Source organism: Perognathus longimembris, chromosome 21 (genome assembly GCF_023159225.1).
Source record: "Perognathus longimembris pacificus isolate PPM17 chromosome 21, ASM2315922v1, whole genome shotgun sequence".
NCBI lineage: Eukaryota > Metazoa > Chordata > Mammalia > Rodentia > Heteromyidae > Perognathus > Perognathus longimembris.
In genome coordinates, this window is record NC_063181.1 from 23,527,380 (window position 1) to 23,543,267 (window position 15,888).

A 15,888-nucleotide genomic window follows, 5' to 3' on the forward strand; every position below is an offset into this window, starting at 1 on the left:
GAAATGACCAGCATTTCAGGTGAAAGCTATGAGATCTTTGGTACTCATTAGCATGGACAAAGGGATCCCATAAGATCTCATAAGAGCTGGTGATATTAAATCAAAGGAAATCAGAAGCTGTGTTAACTGATGGTAGTCTCCCTACAAGACACAGCTAATCTCTAACATTAACCTACCAGGGTTGCTCCAACAAAAGCAAAAACGAATGGAATGAGGGAAGAAGTTATGTCTGAGCCATGTACTCTGCTTAGGAAGCCATGTAGTTCACCCATTAATTTAGAAAAAGTATTAAAATGGAATTAGTCCACCCATTAATTTAAAAAAGTATTAAAATGGAATTCATTTTAAAGAGAAAGTATTCTTAAGTGAATGCATAAGGCAGTCTGAAGAGATGAGATCGTATTACTATGAATACTTGATGTGTTTGATTCCATTAAAAACTGTTGAGCCAGAGCACTGTGGCTCACACCTGTAACCTAGCTATTTAGGAGGCTGAGATCTGAGGATTGTGGTTTAAAGCTAGCTTAGGTGGAAAAGTCCAGGACTTTTACTTCCAATTAACCACCAAAAGAAGAAGTAGAGCAGTGGCTCAAGTCCTAGAGTACCAGCCTTGAGTGAAAAAGTTAAAGGATAGCTCTAACCTAGCTATTTAGGAGGCTGAGATCTGAGGATTGTGGTTTAAAGCTAGCTTAGGTGGAAAAGTTCAGGACTTTTACTTCCAATTAACCACCAAAAGAAGAAGTAGAGCAGTGGCTCAAGTCCTAGAGTACCAGCCTTGAGTGAAAAAGTTAAAGGATAGCTCCCAGGCCCTGATCTCAAGCCTCCCTGATTTCAGACCCCATCTCTCTCTCTCTCTCTCTCTCTCTCTCTCTCTCTCTCTCTCTCTCTCTCTCACACACACACACACACACACACACACACTTACTGTAAAATACTTATACAAATATTAACATGTTTGTCCTTTCTCTAAAATGAGAGGTTAGTTAATTTGTGGCAGAGGTACTAATAATATCAGTTCCATGATGCTAGTATATCAGTTCCATGATGCTAGTATTTCAGTTCTGGGATGAATTTTTATATTCAGTGGGAAGTCTGCTTAGCTTCAAAGCTGGATCCAGACCCCAGGCTTCCTAACTCTCAGCTTGGGGTTCTATTTATTATAGAGACTTATGTTCCAAATGTTCCAGTTTTAAGCAGTGAACTCTCATGACACAGTCTTTTCTTTTTGTCTATTTCTGTATTTAATCCTTTATTTTTTCTTTAATATTTTAAGTACAGCAATATCTTCTCTGGAAACAATAAGAAGTGGAAAGGAAATATGACCTGCACACTTAACTTGCATTTAGGTACTGAATTTGAATGTATGTGGTTCCATGGGTGAAAAAGATCACAGCATCTTCTGATTTGTTGCAGGTTAACGAAGCCCCTGTCATTTGCTGATTGTGTCGGGGATGAGCTGCCGTGGGGATGGGAAGCAGGCTTTGACCCTCAGATTGGTGTCTACTACATCGATCACATCAACAGTAAGTTTTTCTTTTTTGGTGAAAACAAACATTTTTTAAAAATCTAAAAATCTCTAGTCATATAAGAGATAATATTTTACAAAGTGAATTTCCTTATTTGAATGACTAATAGGTAGTTGAAATGTCCATTAGGATATTTGGGCATGTATGGAGAGTTGTGCTTATGGGAGTAGATGATATCTGTTCTGACTGTCTGTCTGTCTGTCTGCCTACCAGGTAGAGAATGAATATTCTACTCCAGTGCAGGTCTAGGGGTCTATGGAGATCTACAGCCATTGGGTTTCTCTTCCTGTGACACCTTCATCTTTAGACCTGAGAACCACTTGCACTTACCCCCAAAATTTAGGGCTCAGGCAACCAGCTGGTATGGTTTGTGTATTTGGGGAGGGATTTTTACTTATCAGTGACTCTAAAAGACAGCACAGGCTTGGCAAAGACCAAAACCCCTTTATTTTTTTTGCTGATTTTTCCTGATCTCTTCTGGCTTGAAAGGTGAAAACCTTAGTTTGAAAATCTGTCACAGGAAGGCTAGAGCAGAACAGACAATTACAGTTGTTCATGTCTATGAACAACTTTTAAAAACCACATACTTGAAGTTTAAAAAATATAGACGTGTGTGTGTGTGTGTGTGTGTGTGTGTGTGTGTATGTTTACATGGCAGTCAGTTTCTCATCAGGACCTTTAAAATTTATTCAGATTACAATCTAATAATTTTACTTTTTATAGATTTTAGTTAATGCATAAGGAATTTATTTTCTATTATCTTATTTGGTTCTATTTTTACATTAACAATTATACCAGTTATATTCTTAAATATCTTTAGGTATAATATAGCTATAGAAGTATTTTATACTTATGTTCTTATAGAATTTACTCAACATTCTGTCATACTTATTAATATTTATTTACTACTTCATTAGTGATGGCTAATAACTGCCTGTGTTTGGATATATGATAGATTTTTGGAGAGGCCTTAAAAAAAGCAAAACTGTAGCTAGGCACCAGTGGCTCATACCTGTAACCGTAGCTACTTAGGAGGATGAGAAATGAAGATTGCGGTTCAAAGCCACCTAGAGCAGGAAAGTCTATGAGACTCATTTCCAATAAACTACTCCAAAAAAAAAAGCTAATAGTAGAGCTGTGGCTCAAATGGTAGATTGCTAGTCTTGAGTAGGGACAGCATCCAGACACCAAGTACAAGCCCCAGGACTGGGGAGAAAAAGACTGTACTAATAACCCCACTTTCTTCCAGATAAGTGGAGGTAGGGTGGAAAGGAGAAGCGCTCTGAGGCCCTTGGTCAGTTTTTCAAAACACAGTAATGCTGTAGAGAATGTAGGTAGTTGTATTGGGTTTGCAAACCAATTTTCTTTCATGTCTAGTAGTTCAACATAAAAATAACCATGTCTGCAAACTGCTAGTTATTCCATCTTGCTCTTTAGTCCTAAGGATTTCATGACATCTTCTACAGGGATTTCTTCTTCGCCACCTGGCTCTCCTGCTCAAGTTTCTCTGGTCTGTCCCTTCTTTGCCTGTCTCTGCTATGAGGATTTCTATAATCTTTTGTTTGTATTCAGCAGCTCTTCTTGGGTGATAACTTTAGTTATTTCCTTCAGGCTGTTGGCTCCTTGAACTCTTTTCCAGAGTTCCAGATGCATATGTTTGATTCCTCACTGTAAGGTTCCTCCCAGTCTGCACTCACTGGCTCTGTGTTTTCCCCTCCTGCTTCACCCTGCCACTGGAGGATCCCACAGCAGCACCTTGTGCTTCCGTGGCTTTCTGCCTTTGTTTGTATCTATTGGCTCAGCCTCCTAACTCTGTGCTGAAGCCCTAGGCCTTTCCCTTTGACAGACTGCCACATCCTTCTAAATTGTTTCTGTTCAGGTACTACTGCTTCTCAGAGGCCTTTTCTGACACCCACCACTCCACTTCAGTTCCCTATCCCAATTTGAGATTAGGTGCCTGGTCTTCTATAATACTGTGTATGTAAGAATTGTTTTAAAGCATCATTATGTTTAGATTTATTTGTATGTTTTCATTACTCTATCATGAGCTGTATGTCTTTATCCTTGGTGAAATTTTAAAAGTAAGAGCTTTCTTTAGCCCAGAAAATAATATATTTACATATATTAGTACATATTATAGTATACAGGGGCTGGGAATGTGGCCTAGTGGTAGAGTGCTTGCCTAGCATACATGAAGCCCTGGGTTCAATTCCTCAGCACCACATTTACAGAAAAAGCCGGAAGTGGCGCTGTGGCTCAAGTGGTAGAGTGCTAGCCTTGAGCAACAAGAAGCCAGGGACAGTGCTCAGGCCCTGAGTCCAAGCCCCAGGACTGGCAAAAAAACAAACAAATGAACATATAATATACAATAAATAAATACATATATAAATATGTTTATATAGACTTATGTATATGCATATCTGTGTGTTTATATTAAAGTCTATTTCTCATCAGGTTCTTTAAAATTTATTCAGATTACAGTATTTAAAAATTATAGTAACTCATGTTTATATCACTTAAGTCTAATAATTTAAAATATATATTTGCATATGTATTTATTACTGGGACTGGGGCTTGAACTCAGGGTCTGGGCACTGTCTTTTAGCTTTTTCACTCAAGGATAGTGCTCTACTACTTGAAACAGAGCTCTGCTTCCCCCCCCCCTTTTTTTTCTTTTGCTGGCTAATTGGACGTAAGAGTGTCATAGACTTTCTCTGCCCAGGCTGACTGCAAACCATGATTCTCAGATCTCAGCTCCTGAGTAGCTAGAATTATAGATGTGAACCAGTGGTGTCCAAAAGGAATTAGAAGTGTATTTCAAATATAAACTATACTTAAGAATGCATCATTATTATTAGAATGTAAAATGTTAAATCTACTACTTTGCTTTAGTGTAAAAATATTGTAACCTAGTAGCCTGATGGATTTACTCAACCCTCAAGTACCCAAATTACCTGCAGCAAATAGTTTATTTACTGAGAATGATCTGGTCCATTGTCTCATTAATCTTCAAGACATTCCTGCAAAGTAGTTTGGAGAGCAAATGGTATTATCTTTTCATCACAGCTGGTCCACACATATGTTGTGTTTTGACATTGTATAGTTTCAGCATTATTTTTCTCTTTATTTTTAGATAAAAAATGAGATTAGGAATGTTTGACTACTTAATACTATTTCTGTGAAACACTCTTAAATATTAGAAGTAAAAGATTTGACCTTCACAGAGATAGTTACTTCAGGTGGTGTTTTCTTAGTGTTGCCTTACAGTGGGTTTGTATGATTGGGAGGTATGTGGGTTGTTTGCATCTACCTAGAAAATAATTATGAGGTACTATTTATAAGGCTGTGATATTGGTACTGTAACTAGAAAAAAAGTGTCCTTTTTTTGTTGGGGTTAGAATTGCACCATAATTTTTTCTTTTTCCTAGTAACTGAGGTGATGTACACACTTTTATAAATCCACATAGATACTATATATATATGAGATTTGACAAATGTTTAGTCTTTCCTAACTCTTACCCCAATCAAGATGCAGGACATACCTGTCATCTAGTGAGTTCTTTTCTGTTCCTTAGCCACGACCCCTCCCTACTGTGTAAATGTTTGAATATAATAAATCTTAGTGAAAGGCTTAAAGAGAATTTTGCAATTGTTGAGTCCTATCCAGTGAAAATTGAATCTTAGATAACTTCTTTTTTCTGTTCTGTGATTGCTATTTATTTCTTATTTTGTAATTTTCAAACATCTTACTAGCTAACTATTATATACACGATTTTCTAAAGAAGCTTTCACATATTTTTTTTTTCTTTTGCCAGTCCTGGGGCTTGAACCCTGAATCTGAGTGCTGTTTCTGAGTGTTAGTACTCAAGGCAAGCAGCTCTACCACTTGAGCCACAGCTCCACTTCTGGCATTTCATGTTAATTGGAGATAAGAGTGTCACAGATTTTCCTTCCCAGGCTGCTTTCCAACAGTGATCTTCAGATCTCAGCCTCCTGAAGAGCTGAGATTTCAGTTGTGAGCCACCAGCACCTGGCCTAATTGTAGTTTTTTGAGACAGGATCTTTTTTGTATAGGCCAAGCTAGCCATGATCAGCCTCCTAAATGCTTAGGATTACAGGGGTGCTTCACCACGCCTGGTGCATATTTATCACAGTAATTAGTTTTGTTTTGTCAAGTAGATCCTTTGTTATTTTAATTCTGTTATTGAACTCCTATAGGAATTTAAAAACTTCTGTTGCTTTTCAGTTCTAAAATTTTTACTTTTAAATATGGTTTCCATTTCTTTTCTAAGTTTTTAATTATTATTATTATAGAAGTGATATACAGAGGGTTACAGTTACATTAAGTCAGGTAAAGAGTACATTTCTTTTTGGATAATGCCATCCCTTCCCTCACTCTCTTTGTTCTATAGTATCTATTTCTTGGCAAAGAATATCTGACTTTTCCCTTCATTTTATAGTATTTGCCTGTACTTCATGGCATAATTTTAATACCTGTTCCCATGATTTTAATAGCTGTCATCTCAAGGTTGACTTGTGTTGATTGCTTATGCCTCAAAGATTCCAAATTCTGTGTTTGTCACATAATTTTGGATAGTATTATGGACACTGTTATGTAGGGTGAAATGCAAGTTCTTTTCCATCTTCTGTGTGCTCTTATTCTAAAGTCAGCTTAGCTTTCAAAGGATAGAAAGCTATTTTGATCTGCCTTGTATTTGTATCAACAAAAAGTGACTAGGATCTGTTTGGCTGTCAAGACTTTGAATTCTCAAGATTGTCCTGTGTGATATATTTATTCAGTAGGTTCACAGGTGAATCCATACACAGATTTAAAGGCTTTCTTTCTCAAATCTGCCTGCCTTGTCACCTTTCTATGTAGGAGTAAGTCTTATTCTGTTTAGCAAGTATTTAGCCTTGCAGCAGTAAGAAAGAGTGGGCTTTGTCTTGAAGTATGAGGGATATGTGAGATTGAGAAGGGATAGAACAACCAAAGTGGGAAGCTGTTTTGATTTCCTACCCAATCCTCCTTAGTCTTAACTTTGATTGTTTTGTATGTTCTGTCCTAGCATTTTAGTACTCTGTAGGACAGATTAGATGGCATGTGCTCACTCCATAGTACTCAGAACTAAACTCTTTTTTAATTTTTTATTTTTTGGCTTTATTTTATTTTTTTATTTTTCTTATTTATTGTCAAAGTGATATACAGAGAGGTTACAGTTTCATACATTAAGCCTTGGGTACATTTCTTGTACTGTTTGTTACCTCCTCCCTTATTCCCCCTCCCCCCTCCCCCTCTCCCTCTCCCACCATGAGTTGTTCAGTTGGTTTACACCAAATGGTTTTGCAAGTATTGCTTTTGGAGTTGTTTGTTATTTTATCCTTTGTCTCTTGATTTTGATATTCTTTTTCCTTCCCTAGTTCTAATACCAGTATATACAGTATCCAGGGTACTCAGATGAGATACAGTGATAGTGTGGGCACAACCACAGGAAGGGGATACAAGAAGACCATCAACAATAGAAGCTACGGTTTCACATGGCATGTTGAAAGTAATTACAACAGTGATGTAACAGTCGCTTCTATAACATGGAGTTCATTTCACTAGGCATCATCTTATGCATTCATAAGGGCATAGCTTTTAGGCTCTTGTGATCCTCTGCTGTGACTAGCCTAAACCTGTACTAATTATTTCCTATGAGGGAGACCATAGAGTCCATGTTACTTTGCGTCTGGCTCACTTCACTTAGTATAATTTTTTCCAAGTCCTTCCATTTCCTTATGAATGGGGCAATGTCATTCTTTCTGATAGAGGCATAAAATTCCATTATGTATATGTACCACATTTTCCTGATCCATTCGTCTACTGAGGGGCATCTAGGTTGGTTCCATATTTTAGCTATGACAAATTGTGCTGCGATGAACATTGTTGTGTGATGGCTTTAGTGTGTTCTTGTTTGTGGTCTTTTGGGTAGATGCCCAAAAGTGGGGCTGCTGGGTCATAGGGGAGCTCTATGTTTAGCCTTCTGAGGAATCTCCATACTGTTTTTCAGAGTGGCCGAACCAGTTTACATTCCCACCAACAATGAAGTAGGGTTCCCTTTTGGCCACATCCCCTCCAACATTTATTATTGTTAGTTTTCTTGATAAAGGACATTCTTACTGGGGTGAGGTAAAATCTCAATGTTGTTTTGATTTGCATTTCTTTTATGGCCAGTGATGTAGAGCACTTTTTCATATGTCTCTTGGCCATTCTCATTTCCTCATCAGAGAAGTTTCTTTTTAGCTAAACTCTTGTATCAGTGTTGAAGTAACACATTGTGTTGCAATTGGATGATCTCTCCATTTTATTTAATATTTTATGTGAACTTGATTCCTTTATATGTATATGTATCCCCCCAAAATGTTGAGCTCTTCTATTGCGGTTCTGTCTTGTTTTCAAACTTACCTGGGCAGATAAGCTGTTAAGATAATTAGAAAGAAACATTCTAATACGGTGGTAGTGATACTAAGCTTTGAAAAGGTGATAGTAGAATCCAGGGACGTTTCAACCATCCTTTTCTTCCACATATATGTTAAGTGCTTAATGTTTTCTCATTTGATCAACACAGTTCTTTTGAGGTTCCTTAAAACTTGTAATTCCCCAAGATATGGCCCCCCATCTCTGTCCCACAGAATGCGACTTCCTACCTGCTAACACAGTGTTACCATTTAGTTTCTATATGAATTTTGGCTCTCCTCTCTATATCTCTGCCTCATAATGTCTTAATCACTTGTCAAATTTCCCCACTAATGAAACTATTCTACTTAGTTTTGCATTCAAAGTAAAAAAAAAAAAAAAAAAAGGATTAGGCATAGATTGCTCATGCCTGCAGTTGTCGCTACTAAGCCCAGTTGGGGCAAAAAAATGAGTGAGACTCTTACTTCTAGTTAACTAACAAAAAGCTGGAAGTAGAGCTGTTGCTCAAATGGTAGAGCTCTACCTTTGAGCAAACAAGTTCAAGAATAGTGTTCAGGTCCTGAATTTAAGCCCCATGGGGGGGGGGCGCTTACCCCCCACAGAGAGAGAGCGCGAGCATAGAGTAGCATGGTGAAGGCATCCCCATTGCATTGGAGAAGCACTAGGCCAGTTTCAAGTATGTAGCCATGACTACCCTGGAAAGTGCTTTCAGCTCATATCCAAAGAATGCCTTAACCAGACTTGGGGAGAGGGAAGGTATGCAGGATTATTTAGGAGTCGAGAGAAGGGCAAGCTTCCTAGAAGAAAGAAGACCACAGGGAAAGCCAATTGCTTTTTAGAGACTAGAGAAAAAAGAACTTGATGAAAGAAATGACAAAAATCAGTGACTAGAGGAATGATGGTTAAAGATAAAAATAAGGAGGTAGTCTTGTCTAGAATCTTCACTGCCCTTTGTAAATACTACCTGATTCACAGGACTATGCTTTTTTCAACGAAAAGAAACACTGTTTTCCCAAGAGTGGGGCTGCTCGGTTGTAGGGGAGCTCTAGGTTTAGCCTTCTGAGGAATCTCCATACTGCTTTCCAGAGTGATTGAACAAGTTTACATTCCCACCAACAGTGAAGTAGGGTTCCCAAAGAAACATGGACTCTATGGTTTCCCTCATAGGGAATAATTAACACAGGTTTAGGCTAGTCACAGCAGAGGATCACAAGAGCCTCTTATGAACACGTAAGATGATGCTAAGTGAAATGAGCTCTATGTTGTGGAAATGAGTATTATATCACTGTTGTAATTACTTTCAACATGCCATGTGAAACGGTAGCTTTTTTTTTTTTTATGATCCTCTTGTATCCCCTTTCTGTGGTGGTTCTTTTGCTATCGCTGTATCTCATCTGAGTACCCTGGATACTGTATATACTGATTAGAACTAGGGAAGGGAAAGAGAATATCAAAATCGAGAGATAAAGAAAGGATAAAAAGACAAATGACTACAAAAGCAACACTTACAAAAGCATTTGGTGTAAACCAACTGAACAACTCATGGGGGAGAGGGAAAGGGGAAGGGGGAGGGGAGAAATGAGAGAGGAGGTAACAAATTTTACAAGAAATGTACCCACTGCCTTACATATGAAACTGCAACCCCTCTGTACATAACTTTGACAATAAATAATTATAAAAAAAAAAGAAACGCTGTTTCCCCCACATTGCCATGACACTTAGCCATAACTTCTGTCAAGACAATTCTGTCATTCTTACTATAAAATTGTTTTAACTCTTACACAGTTTCTTACATGCAAGTTTCTTGAAAGATCATGCCTAAATATCCTGTTTCTCCTATTGCTTGCAGTAGATAGCTAATAGTTATCTGTACAAATACAAACAATCAGTATTTTAGCTGTTACTTTATGAAAAGGGAGATAAGGCAGGTTACCTACATTCATTTCATTATTTTTCAGAGCACAGCAGGAAGAAGAGAAACATGTATTACAGACAGAAATAATATTCATTTGAAGAGTCTAATGTTATCTTCAAATAAGCTCTTGTGTCCTCTCCATATAAAGTTCCACATCTATAAAACTGATGGAATGTAACTTCCCCCAAGATGCAAGATATTTGAGCATGTGTAATATATTACTTCTCTAATATAGTAGAGAACATGCAAATTACATTGCATTATAATATAGTGATCTCTCAAGGCCAGTAGGTCTCAATAAAAATACCATATTTGTATAATACTCTTTCTTTGAGTGTTTACATTTAATAAATATTCTTTTCAGATCTGTTCAGCAAATATAAAGGATGGAGATGAAGCACAGTCTTAGTTTATGAAGCTTTCTTCAAAGGTGCCTTTGGGATCCCTTTATTGTAGTTCATATTTGATCTGTGCAGTATTTCAGAAATACAAATGTTTCTTGTTGAATCTCTCATAACAAAAAGTATTTAAACCAGTCTACTTGGAACATTTCTGCTGACATATGCAAAATAAATGCTGATTATCATTGTATAAAGTGACTTATTATTATCTATATTATGGTACTTAGTTCTCTCTCTCTCTCTCTCTCTCTCTCTCTCTCTCTCTCTCTCTCTCTCTCTTTTTGGTCGGTCATGGGTCTTGAGCTCTGGGCCTAGGTGCTGTCCCTGAGCTCTTCAGCTCAAGGTTGGTGCTCTACCACTTAAGCCACAACGCCGCTTCCATGGTACTTTATTTGTAAATCAGTCAATGTTACTGCTAGCATTCTGTGGCTTTTCTGTTGCGGACAAATACTATTGGAAGTAAGTATGACAGTTCCTCAAGATGGAGAGAAATGTGATTACCTGAAACCTCCAAAGAAATTTGGAGAGAGAAAACACTGAGCACACATATTTGCTGTTATAACTTTAATACATTTAAAGTAAAGTGTTTTACATACATTCAAATTACTATTATGCCTTTACTTGATCTAGTCCATACCAGAGGGGCATGAAAACTAGGAACTCAGGATTCTTGGGGACAATCTACACTTACAAATCTTTTAGGTGATTGCTTCTCTGTTTTGGGTCAGGTTACATGTATGTGTTCATAAATACCAGAAATTGATATAAGTACTAGATATTAGGATACCCAGAGATGTGTGCTATAACGAATACATGAAATTAAGAAATTTTGGCTCTTATTTAATTTCTGCTTACTTTACCTATTCTCCAGATGGCTGAATTGTCCCCCCCCACCCCTACCCCAGTAGTGATGTTCCCAAAGATTTTTGGCTGAAAGTCTTTCCATTTGGCTCTAGCATACATTTTCCTCCAACCCTTAAATTTGTAAATTGAAACGCTTACATTAATTACTAAATTGACGTGGAATACTGAAATTAGTATTCAGAATTCTACTTTAGAGAAATCTCTCTCTACTTTAGAGAAATTTGACGCAACAGCTATAGGTCTGAGCCAGTGACTGTAATATGCCTGACTGATCTAGACCATTTTTTTTAATCCTTTTTGACCCCAAGGGAATTCATGCTTCACAGCCTATCACACTTTTGTTTAGGATTAGACCATATCCTTAGAGGCCAGATTAAACACCCTGACAATTTGGCTTCCAGAAATTCTCCTGAGCCAAAACTCCTATGTCATTCTTTAGGTTTTGACTTGCTGGGCTTGTTGGAACCAAACTGGAATGCTGAGTTGTGCTGCATTAGGATTGAAATGTACATGCAAAGCATTTAGAAGATGGTATATGCCACTAGACATCCCAGCTAATCGATCAATTAATTTTTTGTCCTAGTTTATCAGGAATAGATTCTTATATTCAAATAGTGACCAGTCCATATGTTCCATCTTGTTTTGATTGTACTTGGGATTTAGTTTATAGAGGTGATTGTATAGAGTGATATATGACCTGTAATGAGTAGTCAGTGCTATTGGAAGATGGTTTACTCTACTGAGTAAACTTCTACTAAACTGAGATTATTTAATAAAGTAGGAAGAATATTGTTTTATGGTAGCATAGTAAAAAAAGATTAAGGCTTTGGGTTTTGGATGGCTGGTTTACCTAAAAAAGGTGAGCTCTTGGAAGTGTCTAAGAATTTGTTGTCTCTAAGAATTACTAACCTTGGAATGGGCTCTGTCCCTCCCTCCCAAGATTTACCAGCTGTTGGAACATCATAACATAAAGGAAAAATAATTGGAATGATTGATACCGCATCTACTAACCAATTGGAAGTACTGCATTGTATTTTATACTAAGAAGCCCAGAGAACCAATATTTTCTTGATTGTTTTCAATCACATCTGTTGATCTGCTCCTAAAACCTTGTATAAAAGAATGGGTACCAATGATGCTAAAGGAAGTAGAAGCATGGAGATATGACTTTATTGTTTATTAAGTCACAATAATGTAACATCTCTCCTTTTTTTAATTCCCTGTATTGCTCTCATGTATATAAGTGGAGAGTGAAGAGCTGGTAGACATCATGTTATTTATTATCCCATTGATATCAGCCAATTCAAACCACAGTAGGTCAACATGGGTGCAGAATGCTCTGTGGAGCTTTAGTTCTGAAGTGTAGATGCTGCCTGGACATAAAGCAGCACCACTGAATTAGAGCCCCTTTTCTAGTGCAGCATCCCTCTTAATCTTCAGAACAGCCTCCTGAAGGTAGCTCCATTTTACAGAGGAAGAACTTGAAACCTTCAAGGAGTTGGAGATTGCTCTCGGTCTTACAGGTTTCAAGTGAAAAGTCTGGATTTGAACCAGCTAGATTCTATACAGTTTCTAATCTTAGTTAGTAGTATATTGCATGTCTGTTCATCCTTTTTTCTTTTTTGCCAGTCCTGGGGTTTGGACTCAGGGCCTGGGCACTGTCCCTGGCTTCTTTTTGCTCAAGGCTAGCACTGTGCCACTTAAGCCAGAGTGCTACTTCTAGCTTTTTCTGTTTATGTGGTGCTGAGGAATCGAACCCTGGGCTTCATGCACGCAAGGCAAGCATTCCACCGTTAAGCCATATTCCCCCCCCCCCTTTTTTTAAAGCATTCTTGTTCTTAGAACTTCCCCAGAACTCACATAGTTCATCTTCCTTCAGATGACCCACATCTCGAGTCTTTTCCATAGAAGAGTCATCTTCCCTTTCCCTGTTTCATTTTTCACAGCAGGTAGCATCAGCCTTCCCACCACACTAATGGTGATGTCACTATATCATCTCTCCCACCCCCACCACACCTCACTCCTGCCATATCCTATTCCTGTAATAAATGCTGACGTTCTGTTTGGGGCACTCTCCTGTTTATTCCATAATCCTGCCTACCCCTTCCCTTCTTGAGTGTACTAGGCTGGTTGATTTATGATGTGTACTCTTTATCTCAAAGAAAGCACTCAGTGTGCTGTGGTGGTATTCAAGGATGACATGACATCATGTGCTTAAAGTCTAGAGTGCTGTTATAAATGGAAGACAAAAATGATTTTATCAAAGCCCTTAGGCCTTGTCTTAATTTGACTTACAGTTTTTAAGGGTATTTCTCCCTCTGTCTTCTAGCCCTTTAACTCCTCATATTACTATCACACATGGAAAAAAAGTACCACCCAAGGACAAATTTCATTCAAATTTGCATAAGTTGTATTGTCTTGAGTTCTTCCAGAAGCAGACAGAAAGCCAAGAACATAAATGATTTATGGAGGAAATCTCAGGATAAACCAATAAGGAAATGAGGACCGCAAGCGGGGGAATATAAACACAGATTTTATTTCTGTGAAGTCTCAGGCTCGACACCACGGAGGTGCCTCTAGAGTATAATCCACATCTCCATCTTCGTTCTCCCAGGAGATTTTGTTGGTTTGTTTGTTTCTCCTTCAGTGGTCAGTGGCTACAGGTGTGCCATTTTCAGTGCCTAAGATCATTCCTAGAATTCTTAATGATGCACCAGACACTAACATTGATAAATGGTGAAGTCTGGGGAATGGTGTACAGACCTGTAAGCAAGGTCCCAGAGTATTTGGACAGCACACCAGCAGAATGTCAAGGTTAAATCAGGAAGACTACACTGCCTTCTACATTTGGTTCAGTCGAATAAAATAAACTTCACAGAGCTTCACGGCTAGGGAATACCAGAAGCAGTATTCAGTCCCATGTGGCCTTACTCCAAACCATGGTTCTTTTCAGAAGCTGATGGTAACTGTTACTTGAGGAATTAAAGTCACAGCTATTCCCATTATACCTTAGTTCTCTTGATTGTAATCACCTGAACCTTTAAAGTATATTTTACCATCAACTTTATTTAGGTAAAACTTATATAAGTAAGTTGTATTTATTTAGTTTATAACAGATTAAAATGACTTGAGTGCTTATTATCCTTCATTTTTCTTTTCTTTTGCTTGGTGCCTTCTGCTTGAGAAGGATGAATTTTCAGTTTATAAAATGAGAGAAAACTACTGTAGAGCCCAGTAGGTGAGGGACTGACACTTATTTTGAGGGGCCTGGGGAGAGAGTAGCAGAGATGGAATGAGTGGGTGCAGAGCCTTGGTTCATTGGAGTCACTTGAAACCTACTGGAGCCTGGATTTCACCTGCAGAAGTTCTGATAAGTCTGGGAACTTTCACAGAGTCTATGTGTGATTGAACTATGCAAAAGTTCACAAACAGTGTGCAGCATATATTAAAACCTGGAGTAGGGCTATTTTTTGTTTGTTTTTAGGTTTTTCATCTATGAGATAACTTATATTCTGGTATACTATAATCAAAAATTAGAAAAATGAAAGCAGGGTGCTGATAGTTCACACTTATAATCCTAGCTGTTTAGGAGGCTAAGATCTGAGCATTGTGGTTCAAAAGCCAGGGGGCGGGAAAGTCTGTGAGACTCTTATCTCTAATTAACACTCAAAAAGCCAGAAGTAAGCTGTGGCTCAAGTGGTAGAGAACTAGTCTTGAGCACAAAAAGCTCAGGGCCAGGGCTCAGGCCCTGAACTCAAGCCCCAGAATTGGCACACACAAAAGATTCAAATTAGAAAACTGAAAACACATACAGGAAATACAAACCATAATACTACTAGGTTCAGCAACAGGCAATAGCAGAATAAATTTATGCTAAGATTGCAAATGTTTACTCTTGATTTCCATTATTATTGTTGTGTCTGTGAATGTGAGTGCCCAGTGCTGCCAGTGGTTGGTGGAGCGGATGTGGAGAAGTGCCTGTGTGGAGGGCGTGAGAGGTAGGTACTCCAGCGTCTGCCTTTGGACTTATAGTTAGAATGCATTGTTGATCTAGGAACAAGCAGGCTAGAAGGTGAAACTTAGGTAAAATTAAAAAAACAAAAAAACTATACTTAGTGTTTGAGGTCACTCCAGAAATGCTAATAAATTCATTAGTGGATACAGAAATTCAAGCCAACTAGTGCTTCAAGCTTAAATAATCCCCAAACATAATACAATTCTATACTCTGCCTAATATATTTTCAGAAACCACACAGATAGAAGATCCAAGAAAACAATGGCGAGGGGAGCAGGAGAAGATGCTCAAGGACTATCTCTCAGTGGCACAAGATGCACTTAGGACACAAAAGGAGCTGTACCACGTGAAAGAGCAAAGACTGGCGTTGGCTCTAGATGAATATGTACGGTTAAATGATGCCTATAAGGAAAAGTCAAGTTCTCGCACAAGCTGTAAGTATGGTGTGGCTGTTCAGACTTTAGAGATGGGCATGGAATTGTAGATGGTAGAATGCCACTTGTATTCTTTGGAGTTTAATTTTGAGCCCTTTTCCGTCTCATGGAAGAGCTCCCCTAACCCATGAGAGGTAAGGCACCCTACAGATTTCTCAGTAAAACCCACATCCCCATTCTAGATCAACATCTCTCCATTTGTGGATGATACGTATTATTTGGTGTATCCTCTCTGCTTAACTGCCTTTTATTCATTTATGAATAAAACTTTACTTT

At 38.1% G+C, this 15,888-nt stretch overlaps 1 protein-coding gene and 1 long non-coding RNA gene across 3 annotated transcripts in view; one reads left to right on the forward strand and one right to left on the reverse strand.

The window, feature by feature from the left end:
* Wwc2 (WW and C2 domain containing 2) overlaps positions 1-15,888 on the forward strand; it is a 167,925-nt gene that overhangs the window by 77,931 nt on the left and 74,106 nt on the right. For both annotated transcript variants that reach the window (XM_048330662.1, XM_048330664.1), the window contains exons 2-3: positions 1,414-1,523; positions 15,409-15,612. In XM_048330662.1, coding sequence (XP_048186619.1) covers positions 1,414-1,523; positions 15,409-15,612 — 314 coding nt within the window. The remainder of the gene's footprint in view (positions 1-1,413; positions 1,524-15,408; positions 15,613-15,888) is intronic.
* LOC125339495 overlaps positions 7,477-15,888 on the reverse strand; it is a 28,737-nt gene continuing 20,325 nt past the window's right edge. Inside the window, exon 5 of the long non-coding RNA XR_007208548.1 lies at positions 7,477-7,487. This is a non-coding gene — a long non-coding RNA (uncharacterized LOC125339495). The remainder of the gene's footprint in view (positions 7,488-15,888) is intronic.